This window comes from Triticum aestivum, chromosome 5B (assembly GCF_018294505.1).
Source record: "Triticum aestivum cultivar Chinese Spring chromosome 5B, IWGSC CS RefSeq v2.1, whole genome shotgun sequence".
Taxonomy (NCBI): domain Eukaryota; kingdom Viridiplantae; phylum Streptophyta; class Magnoliopsida; order Poales; family Poaceae; genus Triticum; species Triticum aestivum.
Window position 1 is genome coordinate 9,288,635 of NC_057807.1, and position 20,062 is coordinate 9,308,696.

Sequence of the window (20,062 nt, forward strand, 5' to 3'; positions counted from 1 at the left end):
GCAAGTCACTTTACTCGTACCGTAATGCATGATCCCGTGACCAAACACTTGGTCACTTTGAGCTCATTGTGATGATGCATTACCGAGTGGGCCCAGAGATACCTCTCCGTCATACGGAGTGACAAATCCCAGTCTCGATCCGTGTCAACCCAACAGACACTTTCGGAGATACCTGTAGTGCACCTTTATAGTCACCCAGTTACGTTGTGACGTTTGGTACACCCAAAGCACTCTTACGGTATCCGGGAGTTACACGATCTCATGGTCTAAGGAAGAGATACTTGACATTGGAAAAGCTCTAGCAAAACGAACTATACGATCTTGTGCTATGCTTAGGATTGGGTCTCGTCCATCACATCATTCTCCTAATGATGTGATCCCGTTGTCAATGACATCTAATGTCCATAGTCAGAAACCATGACTATCTGTCGACCAACGAGCTAGTCAACTAGAGGCTCACTAGGGACACGTTATGGTCTATGTATTCACACGTGTATTACGATTTCCGGATAATACAGTTATAGCATGAATAAAAGACAATTATCATGAACAAGGAAATATAATAATAACCCTTTTATTATTGCCTCTAGGGCATATTTCCAACATCAGCTTCTCCAAGGAGTCCCACTCAACTCGATCATACGCCTTGCTCATGTATAAAATTGACGACCTAGGTATACGCGTAGGACTTATAAACTGAAAAGGAGGTAGTACAACTTTTGTCTTTATAAGTTATGATAGGTGTGCACGGAATGGTTTAATGCCATTTAGTTTATTAATATTAATATCACTGTAATATCTCACGCTTATCTGAGGTCTGGATTTAAGTCTGCCACTGAGGTTGAGAGAGAGAGGCTAGCACCTTTTCTGATTAGTCATCTATGTATACATCTATTCCTAACAATCATATATAGCCCAATCTAATGTTATCTATCATTTATTTTCTCAATATTACTAATCATGCTGACTGTTCAGTCATTTACTCATTTATGTATAGAGTCAATCCTAACAACCATATATAGTCAAACTAATGTTATCTCTGATTTCTCATGTCAGTATTACAATTCATGCTTACTAATGCTATACTTGCTTTATTAGCATGGATCGGGAGTATTCTTATGCTGGATTACTTCTTTGGAGTATAAGGACAAATATTTTTGCAACGGAGAGTGTTTGTATTTTTTGGCTTTATTGCTTTTGTGCTACTCTGCGAGTATGCTTGTTTCTGCCAGTATAAGGACAAATATTTTTGCAACTCGTAGTTCCTTGTTTTTCTGAATAAACAGAGCTTATGATATTTTTCCTTTGTTTGCTCCTTGAGACGTGTGTTGCACGTTCACGCTAACTAGTGTTTTTTAAACACCAAATAGCAGGGGTGTTCAGGGTTCAGTATTCTTTATGCAGTTTTTATATTCCTAATTTTCTGGTCTTCATTGTATTATCATTTTTTTACAGGGTTTCATTGTACTATTATGATTGATGATGAATAGATTGAAAGTTTTCTCGCTCTCTTTCCGGTAAACGCCATCGCCCTGATGTGTCCATGGTGCTTGGGGATGCAGTAGGATGCCAGTTCTTTGCTTTACTCTGCTTTGTATTCTCTATGCACCCGCAACATGTAATAGTGCTACCAGTAATCTTTATTTTTCCTTTAAGTGGTAGTAGAAGAGGAAGCAGAAGATTTGTCTCTTTTCATTTATTAAAGGGAATATTTGTCTCTTTTCATTTAGGAGTATTATATGTTTGTTGAGGGTGATCATATGTTTCAGATGTGGACAGGTCTCAATCTAATGAGATTAAGTGCATCTCCAACCGCAACTTGTAAATTTTCTCTGGCATCCGTCTGCAGACAGGGGAAACTAGTCCGCAAACATGGGTGCGAGAGGACGCCATCCAACCCTAGCCACATACATTTCAAACTCTTTTTCAACGAATCGGATGAAATTTGTTCAAACAAGACTGGATTTCATATACACATGTCCGGATTTTATACAAACATAACATATTTCATTACAAGTACAACAAGGCGGTGGTAGTACGGCTCTAGAGGTATAATTAATACCTATCTAAATGGTTGCCGGCGCCTTCGTAACCTCCGCCTTCGGAGGCCCGGGAAGTGAACATGTCCGTCTCCACATCGCAGCCAAGCGACTAATCGGCCGAAGATGGTGAGCCCACCAAGCTTGGCGTCGACGGGAGGGAAGGAGTTGTGGCCTTTCTGGGACAGGAGCGGCAGCAACCTACTGTGCATTACTCTTCCTCGCTACTGGTGGCGCCCTCGGATGTGCCGGCTTCGTGGTTGCACCGGGAAGCGACGCGTGCGGCGCTCTCTCGACCGGCGCCAGTGAGCGGTTGCGTCTGCTCTAACCGGGCATGAATGCCCGCGCTGACGCTCTGGAAAGACGCTGGCCGAAAACGCGCAGGACGGGAGGTTTTTTTTTGATGCGCCGGGTAGATTAATGAGTTGTTCGGCTCGTTAAGCTCTTGCTCGTTAAATCGGCTGAGATTTAGCAACACCGTGTACATTCATGTAATTTATGTGGAGCCTTGATTCTCATGGAGGGATATGTACATTTGTGGGTGGATGAAGAGGTTAACATTATATGGTGATTCGTACGTACGTACGTGTCAGCCGTGGCTGCAGATACGTAGGCGTAATTCAGATAGGAACAAGAAGTTGAAGAGATGGATCGATCTAGAGGAGGATGGTGATGCACGCACGCCGGATAAGCCAGGCGGCCAGCCAGCCAGCCGTCGATGGCACCAACCTCGGCACCGCCGATGCCTCCAACAAGCAGCTCACGCTGAGCTCCGCAAGTCACGAAAACTCTACAATAAAATACTCTGCCGGGAGATACTCGCATGGCATGCATGGCTGTCCGGTCGGCCGATCGCTGCATGGCAGGCGGGCGCCCGTCCCCATCCACGTGTTGCGTCGCCGGCGCCGCCACGCCGGCCACGCGGGCAGTCCGCCTCCCGCTTGCTTCCGCCTCTCACGGTCTCACCCCCTCGCGCACGCGCGGACGCCCGCTATATATACCTCCCATGCCCCCGCCCTCATCTCCATGCTCCATATACTCTGCTCTCCTCTGCTTCTGCTTCTTCTTCCTGCCGCTCGCTGCGCATGCAACAGACTTCTTGACCGATCATTCATTCAAGCAAGCGCCGAGGATCGACCGAGCACGAGCAGGGACGTCGATGGATCATCTGCTGCACCATGGGCACGAGATGAGGAGGCCGTCCGTGACCGTCTCCGGCCACGAGGCGGCGCTGAGGGCCGTCCAGAAGCCGCCGGCCAAGCCGTGGCGCGCGGGCGGCGGCTTGACGCCGGCGCCGACGCCGCCCAAGGTGTACCGCGTGGAGCCCCGGGAGTTCCGCGACCTCGTGCAGAGGCTCACCGGCGCGCCCGCCGCGGCCATGGCCAGGCAGCACCAGCACGGCCAGCAGCAGCTGCTGCCGCGCGCGCCGACGCAGCCCGTGCCCGTGCGCCCCGGCGGTGTCGAGGACGGCCCGGCCGCGGCCGGGCAGATGTACGTGCCCTGGTGCTCGTTCCCGCTCATGGGCCCGGCGGCGTGCATGCACCCCGGCCTCGACGGCCACCACCTAATATAGGACACAGCTCATCCTCCCGGCCGCTGCTCTTGCATGTACATCCTTGCTTTCTAGGACAGGCTAGGCGCGTGAACTGCAAAGCAGCGAGTAAAAACTCGTTTAATATTGCCTTAGTTTTAAGTGTACACAAACATCATGCTCGTTTGCTCCCTTTGTAACTTAGCAGCCACACATGATGTAATTACCAAGGATGAAAGGGGAGTGCGCTTGCGATGAACAAGACCTCTATTATTTTTTTTCCTCCTTTTTCATTTTCTTTTCACGAATACAAAAAGTTTGTGTATCATTTCATTCATAAAAGGAGAGAAACAACGGTAACATACATGAGAGAAGGCAGGGGCACCACAGATCATAAAGGAGTGCAACACTGCACAAAACTCTCCTAGCTCGAACTCCGGCCGGAAACACAAAAAGATGAGATACACAACCTCTAGAGTGCATCACGACCAACCTAGAAACCTGTGTGGTCACGACTCCAAGATAGGCGGGACCAACACGTCTCCCACCTCAAGCGCCTAGAGGATCGTCAAGTGGGGTTGCAAGACCGGACCACAGGGAGAAGCCATGGAGGAAGGGTCATCAGTGATATGCATTGCGCCCTGGATGCTCACGCCTTGAGGAGCAGCCCGGACTCAACATAGCTTGGGAAAAGCTATCCATCTTGCGACGGTGCGGCGCCTTTCGATTCAGGCGAGTAGGTTGTGGCCTTCCTCGGAGATGGATTTGGTTGGATGTGACGACGTGTCGGTGTCCGTAGTATCTTGGCGATGGCATCCCCCGATGTTGCTGGTCTTCCTCGCTCATCTTGAGCTGGCGTGTTCTTGTTCCCGATGCTTTTTTCACGGAGGGGGACCTCGACGTCTACGAATTCATGTTAGGTTTGTGAATATTTTCTTAGCCGATAAGACACGTAGGCCTTGTACAATGCAAGGCACTGTAACGAGATGCTTAGGGCAATAAATAAGGTTTTTTTAAGCACCGGCGCTATGAATATGAAATTCAATGGTCTTCTCGTTACGTCATCTCTTACAAAGTGAGTGTTAAAGAAGAACTACTAGCCATGTAGTACTAGCACGGAGCAGCAGTGTAGCCGTCGCTTGCCCGGCGCACACGCAGAGACTGGCCGGCGGCATTCCATTCTGGTCGACGTTGCTGACCGGCCAGTGCGCACGATGGGTCAAGTCAAAGTCAAAGATGCTGGCCCGTCCCACACCCTCTTGATTTGTGTTCTCGCATGGAAAGTACTACTCTCTCTGTTCGAAAATACTTGTCATCAAAATGGATAAAGAGAGATGTATCTCAAACTGAAATACGTCTAGATACATCCCCTTTTATCCATTTTGATGACAAGTATTTCTGGACGGAGGGAGTATATAGTTATTGCGTAATTATTATTATAGCCGCCGGACCGGCCATGGTCACATCGATACGCTCGCCGGCACGGCCACGAATTTCCAGGCCGGTGCGTGTGTGTGTGTGTATGAATGTACCGTCGCATGATCGAGACGGCTAGCTGAGGACCGAGCCCTATCACTGTCACGGTTTGAAAAATCATCTCTAACTGCCGGCCAAAAAATGCTCCATGCGCTAAATTATTTCTTAAAGCATCTCTAACAGCCGCCCAAAAAATGCTCCACGCGCTAAATTATTCGTTTTTTGGGCGTCGAGGAGCTCTAACGGACGGTGTAAAATTGTGCGCGCGCTGTAAAATTTTGGGCACGCGCTGCACGCAGCAAACTTTGGGCCGCTGCAAGTGGGGCCGCCGGATAAGGGTTCCGCATAGGGCTATCGACCGAGCGGTCGCGCCTGGGTCGGCCTGTTAAGCATTCCAACTATACCGGTTATGGGAACCTTCTATGAATGTTTCTAACCGGTTTTTCGGTTTTGGCAACCTTCTAGAAGGTTCTTGAACTGGTTTTTTCTTTTTGAGTTTTTTTACTATTTTCAACTAATGTTTTCGGTTTTTTTTTAAAAAGTGAATTTCTCAGATTTTTGTGGTTTTTCCGAAATGTTCCTATTTTCAAATTTTTGTTCGGAAATTTCATAAAAGTTTAGAAATTCAAAAATTGTTCGCTTATTTTCAAAAAGTATCCGTCTTTTAAATTTTTTCACAAACTAAAAAATGTTCGGTTTAAGAAATATGTTAACGTTTTCAAAATTTGTTCAAAAATTCAAAAATAAAATCATGGTTCAAAATTTGCTTGCAAATTCAAAAAGAGTTTTTTTTTCACGAATAGAAAATGCTCGGAAATTTTAAAAAAAGGTTCCTGTTTTTTTAAAAAGCACAATAAAATTGAAAAATGTGCATGTTTTCATTTTGTAGTTTCGAAATTGTTCAGTTTCAATTTTTTGTTCACAAGTTTCAAAAAATGTTTGGGCGGTTAAAAACATGTTCCTGTTTCCAAAAATTGTTCACAAATTTCAAAGATGGTTATGTTTTAGTCTATCAGGAATTTCAAAAAATCCAGTTTCAAATTTTTGATCACAAATTTCAAAAAATGTTCGGCAATTCAAAACTTGTTCCTGTTTCAAAAAATTGTTCACAAATTTCAAAGATGTGCACATTTTCAGGAGTTTGAAAATTGTTTAGTTCCGAATTTTTGTTCACAAATTTCAAAAAATGTTCTTGTTTTCACAATTTTCAAAATATGTTTGTGTTTTCAAATTCTGTCTTGGAATTTCAAAAAATGTCCCCGTTTCAAAAGAAAATCCTGATTTTCGAAAATATTTCAGTTTTAAAATTTTGTTCGCGAATTTGCAATTTGATTGTGTTTCATAGATCCCTTCGTGTGTTTCCAATAAAAAATGGTTTTGAAATTCAAGATATAATTTGGATCTGCGCTGTAGGTTGTTTTTAAAGCTTGGCGCTGCTGTATAATTAGTATCGAGTGCTAGATCAACTGGTAGAACCATGTTAGTTAGTTATAGTGTGAGGTCCTGGTTTGGGTTTCCCGCGATGGTTGTATTTTTTGTATGCTACAGTGCGTTGTCGCTCGCTATATTCATGGGCCGGCCCAGTTGCGCACACCAACACATCGATGGGTTGAAAAACATTCAAATGGAGCTGCCAACGCCAACCGGACATTTGATAGTGAAACCCGGTCCTGATGATCCGCTTCTTTACTGATGTTTCAGTTTGTCTCCTTATCAGCTGGTAGCAAAAGCTGATCCCGTTGGGGGTGGTATATATGTAACCTCACCGAAAATCCAAACCGTGGCCTGCTCGAGCCAGGTGTGGCGTGAATTCTAGTGGATGAAAGACGGGAATTGCTCGTGCAATTAGGTTAGAAAAAAAGAAAGGTAGGCGCATTTTGCGCGAGCTGATGATAGGTGGCATTCTATTCCGGTGGTGGCGGCGGGTCGACCTTTGTTGACCGGCATGCCGGTCTGCAGTGTGGGCCAGCTCAAAGATGTTGCCCACCCATCCATGTTTACTAATTTGCGCTAGAATAGGTCAGCGCCAGAATAACGTACCCGAAGATCTCCCAAGCATAAAAAAGGATAGAAAAAATAATGTAAACTGTGGAAAATAAAATACAAAATAATGTTATATTTATGTAATTTTATTTATGATATAGTTGAATCCATATGTTTGGGGACAGAGCACCCATATTGTACTTGCACCTATAAGTAAAGGCATCCACCAAGCGTGACACTAGCGCGGATTCAGTGAGAAATAGGGTGACAGGTCCCAAGAGATAAACAAACCAAAAAAAAAAAGATAGAAGGAATGGAGATGCGGGGGATCGAACCCCGTGCCTCCCGCATGCAAAGCGGGCGCTCTACCATCTGAGCTACATCCCCGTGAGTGCTAACGCGAACCACTGATAAACATTAACCATCATCAAATCAATCCCTTAATCCCTTAATCACATTAACCACCACATGCCAACGAACGGACGGACGGATTCGAAAATTTTCAAACGGAGCACAGGACGAGAAGGAGCTTGCGGCATTCTGCGTGTGGTCTTTCGGTCAAGAGCAGCAGGAGTCCAGGCGACGAGAAGGGAAAAAAAAGCATCATCCTCGGCAAAGGTACGCCGCCGCCCCCAAACCTCCTTCCTAACTTCCTTCCCTGTTCACGCCTGGCTCGCCGGCCGCCTGAAGACGAGGGCGCCTGGCCGCCGGAGGCGCGCTTCCTCGTCGCCGCGCACTACGGCAACGTCCGCCGCCTCAAGGGTACGCACGCACGTCCTTCCCTCCGCCCGCGACACCCCCTCCGACCAGCCCCTCTCCTCGATTCGCGCCGTCCGGTGGAAAAAGGCGCCTTTTTTTTCTTGGGTTTCTTCCTCCCGCGCCGACCAGCAACTGATCTGCTCTGCTCTTCTTGGGTCGCATGCAGAGATCGCCAGGAAGCAGCTGGACCGCAAGGGGAAGGCGGGGGAGGAGGCCACGGTGGCCGTCACCACCTACCGCGGCATGAACGCGCTCCACGCCGCCGTCGGGGGACAGGGCAGGCTCGCCGCATGCCGCTACCTCGTCCACACCGTCGGGATGGACGTCAACATGTGGGACTCCTCCCCAAGTGAGCACCACTACTAAATCCACTTCCTTCCTTCCTTCCTTCCTCGCGCCCCCAACATCGATCGATCCACGCGGCAACCATCACATCTCCAGGGGTCAATCAACTCTGGTAGTATGTGCCTAATCGATCCTGTGCGTGCTGTTGGCTGGGATGGGATGTGACAGGCAAGAAGACGCCGCTGGAGCACGCCGTGGACGGCAACAACCTGCCGGCCCTCAGGTACCTCCTCGACCATGGCGCCGACCTCACCCAGCAAGAGGACGACGGCGACACTGTCCTTCATCACGCTGCAAGGAAAGGTACCATACCACCACTGACTCTGCCACAAACGCTTCCCTGCTACCTTCAACACTGTAGCCATTGAAGCTATAGTGGCCGTTCAAAGTTCAAACTTGTTAAACAACCTCCTGTTGTTGTTCCTGCAATTTCTGATTAATCTGTAGCATTCTTGGTTTTGCTCTTTTTTGTCTTAAAAATTGATGGGCCAAACATCCTCTGTTTGTGTGTTACCATCACTATGATCTTCAGTTTTCCGTACACTGTGATCTTCAGTTTTCCATTTGGTGTAGATCAGACCAGAGCCTGGCCATGCACGCTTCACACGCGTCCATCAGCTTGTTCATATTAGTTGCTCCCTTCTACACATTCTGTGGGTCCTTGTCACTGTCATGACATCAATTGCTACCTCGTCGTGTTTTTATTGTAGCCGCTGAAGCTTATTCATCTACAAACGTTGTGGCCATTGATGAAACTTGTTCGTGCAAAAAATGTTGCATTACATCGTGCTGTTGTTGTTGTTGTTGTTCCTAGCTACGATTTCTCAAGTGTAACGTTGTTGGTTTCCTCTGTCTGCTCTTATTATTATTATTTAGAAAAGGAGAATCACCCCCCGCCTCTGCATCATTCTGATGCACAGAGCCGTATATTTGTTAAAGCTTATTCAGATGCTCTGTCTGCTCTGCATCAAAGTATATTACTGTGATCTTTCTGCTCATAACTTGGTTGCCAGGGACGCCTTGTTCGTCTATTATATATTGTGTGATCGTCAGTTTTCCACATGCTGTTTGTAATCTTCAGGGAGGTGTGAAATTGTAAAGTTGCTGCTTTCTAGAGGAGCCAACTCAGAACAAACTTGTTACATTGTGCTATTTTTATCCTAGCCAAGCTTGTTCATCCAGAAATTTTACAGTACATTGTGCTATTATGGCCATTCAAACTTGTTCAACAACCTTCTGTTGTTGTTCCTATAATTTCTGAGCATTGTTGGGTTGCTCTATCTGCTCAATACTTAATTGGCCAAAAGTCCTTTTGTTTGTACTCCCTCCGTCTGGAAATACTTGTCATCAAAATGAATAAAAGTGGATGTATCTAGATGTATTTTAGTTCTAGATACGTCCCTTTTTGTCCATTTTGATGACAAGTATTTTCGGACGGAAGGAGTACGTTATAACTGTGATCTTCAGTTTCCCATATACTGTGATCTCCAGGGAGGAGTGATCTTCAGCTTTCATTTGGTATAGGTCAAGTTATCAAAGCATAGCCTGGTTTTAAAGACTTCACACGTGGCCATCAGCCTGTTTGTATTACTTGCTTCTATATATCTTGTGGGTCTTTAGTCACTGTCATGACATGAACTGTTACCTTGTTGTATTTCTATTCTAGCCACTCAAACTTATTCATCCAGAAATATTGCTGCCAATGAAACTTGTTATCCAAAAATCTTGCATTGCATTGTGCCATTATGGCCATTCAAACTTGCTCGCGGAGACCTTCTATTGTTCTTCCTAGCTATGATTTCTTATTCAGTTCAAATTTGTTGGTTTGCTCTATCTGCTCAAAACAGCTTGTTTGTATTATTATTGTGATGTATCTGCTCAAAACTTGGTCGCCAAAGATGGCTTGTTTGCCTATTATGACTGTGATCACCAGTTTTCCATATACTGATTGTTGTCTTCAGGGAGGTGTGAAATAGTAAAGTTGCTGCTTGCTAGAGGAGCCGACGCTAACGGCAGCTCAGAACACGGGACACCACTCCATCTTGCTGCTGTTAAAGGGCATGAGAGCACTGTGGAGGTTCTGTTGGAACACCATGCAGATGTAATGTGCTTGTACCCTTTTTTTCTATCTGTTTACCCAACTTATGTTGCATTTGCTTTACTTGAAAGTAGTTATCTCAAGGACCTGCCACTACTACGGCATGCGAGTGTTTATGACAGTCCTGTTTTTTACAGGTCAACAAGGTTGTGCCTTCTAATCTAGTAACACCTCTAAAGGCCGCATTGCTTTGTGCTTCCACGCCTTGTGTGAAGTTATTGGTTCAGGTATGGAATTGTCTACTGATCTGCTTTTCCCTTTCAAGATGTGCTTATCTATGAGTAACTACTGATGTTACGGTTGCTCACATCTGTTCTGATCTTCAATTTATATGGAGAGACTATATGTTTATCTACTGATCTTCCGCATGTACATTTTCGTAGGCTGGAGCTGATGTGAATGATGTCAATAATTGCTTGGCAAGGGCTGCAAGCGAAGGCTTGACTAAATGTGTTAAGTGCTTGCTGGAGGCTGGTGCAGACCCAAATCGTCCTGATGAGGTGATCTTGTCTCTTGTTTTCTACAACATCGTTGTGAGCTGATTGATTTTGTAGTTCTAGTACTTCTAGTTTCTGGAAAATATGGTGGTACAAGTCTATATGTAATGGGAACCGAAGGTGATAGTGAAGTATAGTTTTGTACACAAAAATGCTTGAGTTTTGAAGCATTTGGGAATCAATTGAATGGGCTGGTTTTGAATTAAGATGCATTTGTTTGTCAGTCTCTGTGGTATATATGATTAGTTTGACTACTAGCAGTTGCCTTTTAACACAAGCATGTTAAAGTTTTACCTAAAAAAGGCTGTTTATGTTTCCTTTTCCATTTGTTATCTATTTTTTTTGTGTGGTCAGATACACACAGAAAATTATAAGATACTTCCTTGGCCTATCTTAATGGTACTACTAACTTTGTTAGGCATTTTTAACGCTTGTATTATAGCATCTTTTTTGTGTCGTCCAATTGGCGAGCATGGTGATTCCTAGATTACCAAGGAACCATTCCCTTGTCTTTCTTTTTTTAATCTTCAGTATTGCTTAATAAACTTTCTTCTGTTGCTCTGACAGTGTGGTAGATTCCCGATAGAGTTAGCTGCTGTGTATGGTACAAGGGAAGACGTTGAACTTCTGTTTCCTGTCACCTCCCCAATCTCAACTGTGGCAGACTGGAGCACTGATGGGATAATTAATCATGCCAAACTGGAGAGGATGCAGCTGCAGGTATGCCACCATGGCGAAAATAAGTGACATTCCCCAACGAAAAAAAACATTTGGATGTGTATTATTGTCCTTTTAATGCATTAAATCCTCAGTCTGTCGCTATATATATAATTGTCGCACACATTGGAATTTTCGAATGTATGACTAAAGTTATTTGAATTTGCTCAGGATGAGGATGTTCTTAACACAAGGAAGTCTGACCTGAAACGAAAAGGGGATGAAGCATTTGAAAAGCAGGATTACACAAGTGCATCAGAGTTCTACACACAGGTACAGTTTTCTGTTGGTCTACCTTTTTTAAAGTTAATCTGTACAAGTTTGAAGTGTGAAATGTTCTACATGCAGATACCTTTAATAAAGTTAATCTGTTAAATGGTTAGCATCAGCATCATCATCTCCTTGGATGTAGCTTACTGTATGAAGTGTAAACCACAATACCAGCAAATAACTTGTTTTACAGGAGAACCGCTGTAGAAGTTGCAATGACAAAAAATGACATGAAGTATGAATTCTTGCATAGGCCTTGGATAAGTGGAGGCATAGAGCACATGCCACTGTTGAGTAGATATTATCTTCAAGAGTTATTTTGATGATTCAGTACATTGCTGTGGCTGGGTCCGTATAATCTGAGATGACGCGTCTGCCCTTTATTTACTATCCATTTGCAAATTTATTTTATCTCTTGGGAGAACTTGCTATTATAACTTCAGTCGGTATATATGTTTGACACATGCATGCTGTTTGGTTGGGCGCAGGCGCTGAAAGTTGATCCATCTGATGGCAAGATGCTGGCGAGCAGGAGCCGCTGCTGGCTTCAGCTTGGCGACGGACAGAAGGCTTTGGAGGATGCAACCAGGTGCAAGAGGAGGTGCCCGGAGTGGGCGGAGGTGCGCCTTTGCCGAGGACAGGCTCTGATGCTTCTAAAGGTGCATTTTCTTCTTCTTTTTGGAGACCAAAGCAAGCATTTTTACATTTCTTTTTTGTTTGTTTGAGAGCAGCATTTTTGCATTCTGATAAGTACTACTGCTTTCATCTGGGCTGCCGTCGATCTGAGCTCTGTGTCTCCATTTCTTCCAGGACTATGAGAAAGCTTGCGAGGAGCTGTCGGGCGGCGTCGAGCTGGACCCTCAGAACGATGAGATGGACAAATTGTTCTGGTAAGTAGGGAAGAGACCCCCACCGTTTACTCACTTTTGTCGTCGAGGTGACAAAAATGTACTCCATATATAGGTGGTTTGTGCAACATGCATGTACTACATCAGAAGCATGGTTGCCTTGTCAAATTGACTGACTGACTGACTGCTCTTTTCAGGGAGGCGATGGAACTGAAGAAGAAGTGATGCCCGCCTGCGCGTCGCGAAACCGAAGCCCTTCCTTTTTTTGCGTTTTCGTAGATGGGATGATTAGAGACGCTCTCAGTCAGTAGTAGCAGCAGGTGGTGCTGGCATTTTGCTGCTACTTAAGCTTGAAACAACGGCTCAATGTGTCATCTTGGTGACGATCTTAAGACTCTAGAGCTCAGAGCTGTAGTTTAAGTAGGTTATCTATCACTGGCAGCTTTTGGTAAGCTTGTGCTGTGCCCATGCAACAACATTTCTACTCTCACTGCATCATCTGGTTTGTGAGAGGACAGTGGATGGTAATGGATTGAAATTTGGTGGATTTTCTGTGGAGATGTGTTTGGGTGATGCAGATGATTGTGATGATGATATGAAATTTGTTGGGGCCTTCCTTCCGTTTATATGATATATATAGTCCTGCTTCCCTTAAATTTTCCGAGCCAGAGTTTTAGCCATACGATCTTGATCCAATGGCAAGGATCCCTAAACTGCTTGCCCTACTTTTCTTCCCCATCTTTGGCGACGATGTTGTGCACCCAACTGTGGTCGCCGCGAAATAATGTGTTCCTTCTGCACCCACCGTCTTCGAGGAGACTTGCACCCCTACCCATAACCTTATATCTTGTATCCACTCACCATGTACGGATGATTGAAGTACTCACTTCATCCGAATATATAGCCTGATATGTATTTCGAGATATACTTTGACTATCAATATGATCAATAATATACGAGATGTATGTCACAAAAAGTATATCATAAAATTCATGTTTTAATGGGGTTTGTAACTCTTATATTTGTGTCTTTCCAGGTGGAATTCTTGAGTTAGCACCTCTAGAAAAGGGGGACAACAATAGGATTTTGATAACCAGAATGTTCGCAGGGAGAGCATAGTAAATTGAGCGTTTTTCATGGCAATTTATATTGTTTGAGATGACAATTTTCTTTAGCAAGCATGAGCACAATAATGTTTTCAAGAAATGGGGAAAATGTTAAAAAAAAATCCGACATTCGCTGGTAAGCATGGCAAATCAATCGTGGTTGGCGTAGTCGTACTCCTTTGCGATCCAATCTGATCCAGCATCGAACGAACGACACCTCCGAGATGTGCACACGTACGGCTCGATGACGTCTCAGCCTTCTTGATCTAGCAAGGGAGGGTGGAGAGGTAGATGGGATCTAGCCAGCACCACGGGTGCAGCAGGGCTTCACCAAGCGTCTGCGAGGAGATGGGAGAAGTTGGGAGAGACGGCGGCCGAGGGTCGAAGGGTGGCTGCCCCCATGCGCCTCCCCTCTCTATATATAGTTTAGGAGGCACGAGAGGGCGGCCAAAACCCTCCTACGGCCGGTGGAGAAATCTCTTTAAATTTGAAGATAACATCTTATCTCTAGATTCAACCCTTTAAGTTTAGAGATAATATCTTATCTCTAGATTTAAACGACAAGGGCATTGGGGCTTGGTGCAACTAGCCCATGTGGGTTGTAGCCTCACCCCTCGGTCCATGTGGCCCCTTCCCGGGTCGTTGGGTCCCATGGTGGAACACCCGAAACCTTCTAGAACCTTCCCGATACTCTACCGAAAATTCCCGAACTTTTCTAAAGGGAGTACCTAGAACTCATCTAGATGAGATATAATTTGGTCTCATTCACTTTGAAATCAAGAACAAATACAACCCATGTCAGCATACACGCATCTTATAGTATCACATCAAATGGCTATAAGATGTGAATGAGACCAAACTATATCTCATCTAGATGAGTTCTAGCAAAACTGTTTCTGAAACCTGAATATGAGCTCTCATATATAAATCTTTACCTCCGGACCATTCCGGAGCTCCTCGTGATATCTTGTATCTCATCTGAGGCTCCGAACAATATTTGGTCTCACCACTATTAATATCCCAATACTACCCTGGCGTTACTGAAACTTTAAGTGTGTGACCCTACGGGTTCGAGAACATGTAGACATGACGGAGACTCCTATCCGGTCAATAATCAATAGCAGGGCCTGGATGCCCATATTGACTCCCACATATTGAATGAAGATCTTTATCGGTTGAACCACGTTGCCGAGGATTCAGTTAATCCCGTCTACAATTCCCTTTGTCCGGCGATATGTTACTTGCCCGAGATTCGATCATCGATATGGCCATACCTAGTTCAATATAATCTCGTTACCGGCAAGTCTCTTCACTCGTTTTGTAATACAAGATCCTCGTGACTAAACTCATTAGTCACATGCTTGCAAGCTTGTTGTGATGTTGTATTACCGAGAGGGCCCAAAGATATCTCTCCGTCACATGGAGCAACAAATCTCAGTCTCGATCCATGCAACCCCATAAACACTTTCTGAGATACCTGTAGAGCACCTTTATGATCACTCAATTACGAAGTGACTTTTGATAACCCACAAAGTATTTTTTTGGTATTCGGGAGTGGCATGATCTCATGGTCTAAGAAACAAATACTTGACATGAAGAAAGCTGTAACAAATAAACTAAGTGATATGATCTGATGCTAAGCTTACGGTTATACTGTCCTTAATTCCGAATCTGTGAGAACGATATTATGGGGCTGAATAAACAAAGAACAGAACCAGACCCGAAAAAACAAAGAACGAAGCCATCAACAAACGAGAAGAGAAGCGCACGGCCCATGTGGCACATGAAAAATCAAACATGGACGGGCTACAGGAGTCAGAATCGCGAACGGCAGCAAGAAAACGCTATAACACGTGCCAAGACAACGTATTGCACGAATCTAACTAGATCATCGAAGCGCGCGTTGCCGCGCCCGCCTATCTTGATGACATCTACTGTAGGAAAGAGAAATATGTCAAAAGATTTGTGTACATAGAAATATCTGAGAAATTTGTACCATGTACTTTCTTGTGGACTACCCAAATTGTAGACTGAGAGGTGCATCTAAAAACTGGATTTCAGGAGCCCACAACAGCAAGAATTCAAGATACAAAAAGTCAAAATAGATCAATACCTAGTACACCCGGCACGAATTATGGAAGAGCATCCTGCATACAGTACCTAGTGAGACCCCCTTGTAGTTGTAGGTGCTTCCATGTGCTATTTAATGTCTTATTTCATTCCAACTCTTTTTCCAAATAGTAGCAATCAACCTTGAAAACAGCAGTAGCTTGAAACGCCCTGCTCTGAACAAATTGAGCTATCATATGTTATCTGTAATAACAACTATATGTACCTTCTCTTTCCTGAAAGCGACAATGGCTTAAAACGATCTGCTCTGAACAAAATCTCTCCAGCGTCATTCTTGTTAATTTGTTTAATCAATTGTGTCCATATATTACTCTTGTTTTGGAAGCTAAATGCTTTCTACCAGAAGTTCTTTACCTTGCAACCTAAAGACATTGTGCAGAACCAAAATTTTGATTAATTTTGTAATTATAAGACTGTAAAGTGGCAAAATAGAGCTAATAATTTAACAAAAAGGGCAACCTAACTGAATAATTTTTACCTCTCTTCGACCAATGTTGCCAGACTGCTGATGGATTCATAGGTACCATGAAGCCTGATACATACAAAAGGTGGAATTTAGGTCGAGATTAACAAAGGCGTAGTGTTCAGGGTAAGAGAGGAGAGCTAGGGAGGCGTTGAGCTCATCAGCAGCAGATCTCGAGCACGAGCATGGAGGAGAAGAGGACCTCGAGGTTACTTAGCGCAGCGAGGCGAAGGACAGGCAGCCGGTCGCAGCACCGAGGGTGATCCATCATTTAGCACAAGCTATTTCCTTTACTTACCCTATAATTGCGCTTCATGGCATCATCTTAAATTCACGAGAATACCAATTTTTCTGTGGGCTAGAGATCTGAAATTCGTAGTTAGCCTGGATGCCTGGTGGAGCAAATTTGTAGCATGAATTATCAAGTCAATTGGTGTTTCAAGTTTACGAATTAACTGTAATTTAGTTACCACATGACTGGCTATGGGCAAGGCCGGTTAGTAAATAATTGATTTGGTTTTCAAAAGAAAACGACATGGTTCAAAATTGAAATGGTTTTCAAAATAACTGAGTAGTGACTAATGCATGCTTTGAGTATCAAATCCCACTATCTCAATGCTTTGTGGTGCAATGAGTATCTCAAGAATGAATAGTTAAGAATCCATCTGTTGAAACTGTCATTTTTTAGATAAAAAACATAAATAGCTTCAGATCAAATAAAAAAACCGTACCAAAATTGCTCCCTATCGCCGTTGTCTTGATCTGGTTGTCAAAAAAATGCAGCCACCTCCTGTTGCATCGTGAATGGAGAATAGTGGGAAGGGGAGCTTGCAGCCACACACCTTGGCTGTCACCCGTCCATTCTCCGTTCTCGATCCATCCGCCGCTGCTGCTAGTAGCCTGCCGATTGATGTGACTACCACCGATCGACGGGAAAGATTGTGATCTGGTTGCAGGGAAAGGAGGGGATCTGGTTGCTGTTGGGAGGGGCTGTGAGGTTCATGAGGAGAGTGTCCAACACGCGGTACAGCTGCAAGGCATGGATACGGATGCAGGAGAACAACAGCCGGCGATGGATGCCTACGGCGCGGATGCGTGGCAGAAACTCGCCCACGGCGGCGGCGCATCGCGGAGGAAGGAGGAGAGGAGGTGAGGGGGCTTGTGCTGGAACTGGACGACTGGGCCTGGACGACCGGGCCTATTAGTGAATCAGAAGACCTGGGCCTTCGATGGCCCGCTGACGGAGGTAAACAGGAGGTCGTTCTCCGGAGCAGCGGCCCGTAACACTGTGTCGCGAGCGTGCGTAACGACTTGTGACAGCCGAGTTAATCTGAATCCTACGTTCGAGCGATCCGACGGCTAAGAGTGTCAAATCGCCGTGGAGGGTTGTAGGTAGCTGTGTTATACTGTTTTACAATAGTAGTTGATCGTATGGTAGAGAATTTAGATGTGCAATACTTATTTCTCATCTAGATGTGATTCAACAAAACTATTTTAATAAATGAAAACAATCGACTGCATACAATGAAATTAGTGTTAACCAAAATTCAAATCAAAATTTGAAACACACATCAAGAAACAAAAAAGACAAATTCAATATGAATAGTGCCAAAAAAGACAAAAGCCAGAATGACAATATTTACGATCAGATTTGTCTTTTCTGTTTCCGCATGTGTATTTCGAATTTTTTAGTTGAACTTTTTACAGGTTGTCAACATATGTCTTATGAACACTCATAATTATTTTCAGAATCTTTTGAAACAGCTAAATATGTTTTTTAAAATATTGTATCATGGGAGCATCTTATGTGTGGGAGCATAGGAGATGGACGGGAGTGGCAGTTGTGAAAATAATCCAAATTACTATGTCAATGACTAGACGAATGCTGGCCTTTCGGCAGCAATGATGATGTCTGGCCTACATCCCGTGTGCCATTGATCCCACAATAATGATGTTGATAATGGCTCATTATCACAACCCGCCCTAGCAGATGTACTCACATTCATGTTAATTTGCTAGTATGATTTGCATCCTTATCAAGTAGCTTTAGTGTAGTAATGAAGACCACAACCCAGCTGCTCCTAAATGTAATATTAGTTTCTTGCAATCCAGTTTTTAAAGCTCGGCATATATAGATGTTCGTGTTAACATTTCTTATTTCAAGTAATGTTATATCTCCTCAATAAGACTAGTAACTAAATTGTCTTAGGCCCCTAACATCATGTATATGACGTTTGAAAAATGAAAACATCATATATATGCTGAACCCTACCGTCTCCACTAGGGGAGGCACTATTACAATCCCAACAAGTACTATAAAGAACTTAAAGAAACGCGTACTATGAACAACGGTTGACCAAAGAAGAAGGAAAAAAATGAATCGTTAACCCCACGCGGTTTAATTACCAACATTCAAGGTGTACAGGGAAACCACTGGCGCAACACCTCACATTGATCTCTCAAGTACATATCGACTTCATTTAAGATGCCCAGCCATCAGCCCATGTACATGTATTAGTTTTTAGAGGAAGTATAATAAACAAACAATAGATGTAAGAGTTTAAGAGAGTAATTGAATTATTAGATTGCAAATGTATAATTGATGTTTTATTATCCTAAGTCATGGCTTGTGCAATAACATGTGAGAATGAAAATAGTAATGCACGAATTAAACAATAACCTATGAGAACGTGGTAGTGTCATCATTGTGTATTCCGAATCTATGAGAATGATATTTTCTTGTGCATACAACTCAAATATAATAAAATGTGCAATACTACCAAGTCCTAATTGAAAGAGGATCATCTGCAGTCCAAACCAAGACCTCGTCAAACGGCTTAACCCTTAGCAAGTGCAAATCCCCTGACTTCAAAGGATATTCAAGAGTATAAGACTGAAAACATAAAAAATGATACATCCAACAACAAATCATTCAAAATCAGATCGTTCAACACAAATTAAGATCGAAGATGAAGATGACACAAAAAGACCAGTAGGGTACTTGCTACTATTACAAATTAGTCATCCACCATGCTTGACACTAGCATTGACAGCCAAGCCTTGCTCACATCCACTTCAAGACGATGAGACAATGCCCGACGATCACCTCCAACCTGGTAGCCATCTGCACTGCCCCATGGCAACGAGCGACAAAGGCCGCCGCCTTGAAGAAATGAAGCCAACGAGGGAGATGACAAAAATCCCCACAGTAACATACCCGGAGATCTCCAAAGCCTTCACAATCTTCTCCTTGACGTAATTCTTAAGGGCTTTCTTCGGTTGTGGAGGCGGAGGTCCAGGAAGAAGCTCCTGGTACAGTGGAGAGGTCGAGGAAGAGGAGGCTTCTCGCGCGGGGGGGGGGGGGGGGGGGGGGGGGGGGGAGGGGGGGACAAGTGTGTCCCATCGCTCGAGGGTGGAAGCCGCACTGTAGTGCTATTCCGCGGAGGCTGCGACAGCTACAGGTGTGTCCCGCCGATCGATGGAGGAGGCTCTTGATGCACGAAAACAATATTGCATGAATTAGACAATAACCTATGAGAGGTAGTAGTGTCATAACCGTGCATTCCAAATTTGTATGAATGATATCATGGGGCTCGATAGGGGGCCATTGCTAGTGGTGGATTGAGACTTTTGAGCTTCTCCATCGATCATTTTTGCGGAAGCTAAGTCCTTTCTTTTTAAGCAAGTTCAAATCCAGCAAAAACGAGTATCAATCTGTCCCAAATGCGGACAGGAGAAGCCAGATCGGACTACGACATTGAATTGAATTGAGTGCCCCCCTCCCCCCCATGTTATATTTA

At 44.4% G+C, this 20,062-nt stretch overlaps 2 protein-coding genes, 1 long non-coding RNA gene and 1 other non-coding gene across 5 annotated transcripts; 2 read left to right on the forward strand and 2 right to left on the reverse strand.

The window, feature by feature from the left end:
• The first annotated feature begins 2,835 nt into the window (after nt 1–2,835).
• On the forward strand, nt 2,836–4,077 carry LOC123115421 (uncharacterized). The gene has a single exon (XM_044536580.1). The coding sequence runs from the start codon at nt 2,863–2,865 to the stop codon at nt 3,610–3,612; it is 750 nt and encodes a 249-aa protein (XP_044392515.1). The 5' UTR covers nt 2,836–2,862; the 3' UTR covers nt 3,613–4,077.
• A 3,266-nt stretch (nt 4,078–7,343) lies between these two features.
• Nucleotides 7,344–7,416, reverse strand: TRNAA-UGC (transfer RNA alanine (anticodon UGC)). The gene has a single exon. It is a non-coding gene; the product is annotated as a tRNA-Ala (tRNA).
• Nucleotides 7,417–7,490: 74 nt separating this feature from the next.
• On the forward strand, nt 7,491–13,113 carry LOC123115422 (protein TANC1; the record flags this gene model as incomplete). The annotated part of the gene is made up of 11 exons (XM_044536581.1): nt 7,491–7,791; nt 7,955–8,137; nt 8,302–8,436; nt 10,095–10,234; nt 10,369–10,458; nt 10,615–10,731; nt 11,296–11,448; nt 11,617–11,718; nt 12,204–12,374; nt 12,526–12,605; nt 12,761–13,113. Coding segments are annotated over 11 exons (1,500 nt in total), but the record flags the coding sequence as incomplete, so codon positions are not given.
• A 2,506-nt stretch (nt 13,114–15,619) lies between these two features.
• Nucleotides 15,620–17,422, reverse strand: LOC123110093 (uncharacterized). Of its 2 annotated transcripts, XR_006453157.1 has the most exons (3): nt 16,994–17,422; nt 16,278–16,654; nt 15,620–16,161 (listed from the first exon to the last, which is right to left on the reverse strand). It is a non-coding gene; the product is annotated as an uncharacterized lncRNA (long non-coding RNA). The 2 variants fall into 2 exon arrangements; XR_006453156.1 differs by having other exon boundaries at nt 16,278–17,422.
• Between the last annotated feature and the right edge of the window lie 2,640 nt (nt 17,423–20,062).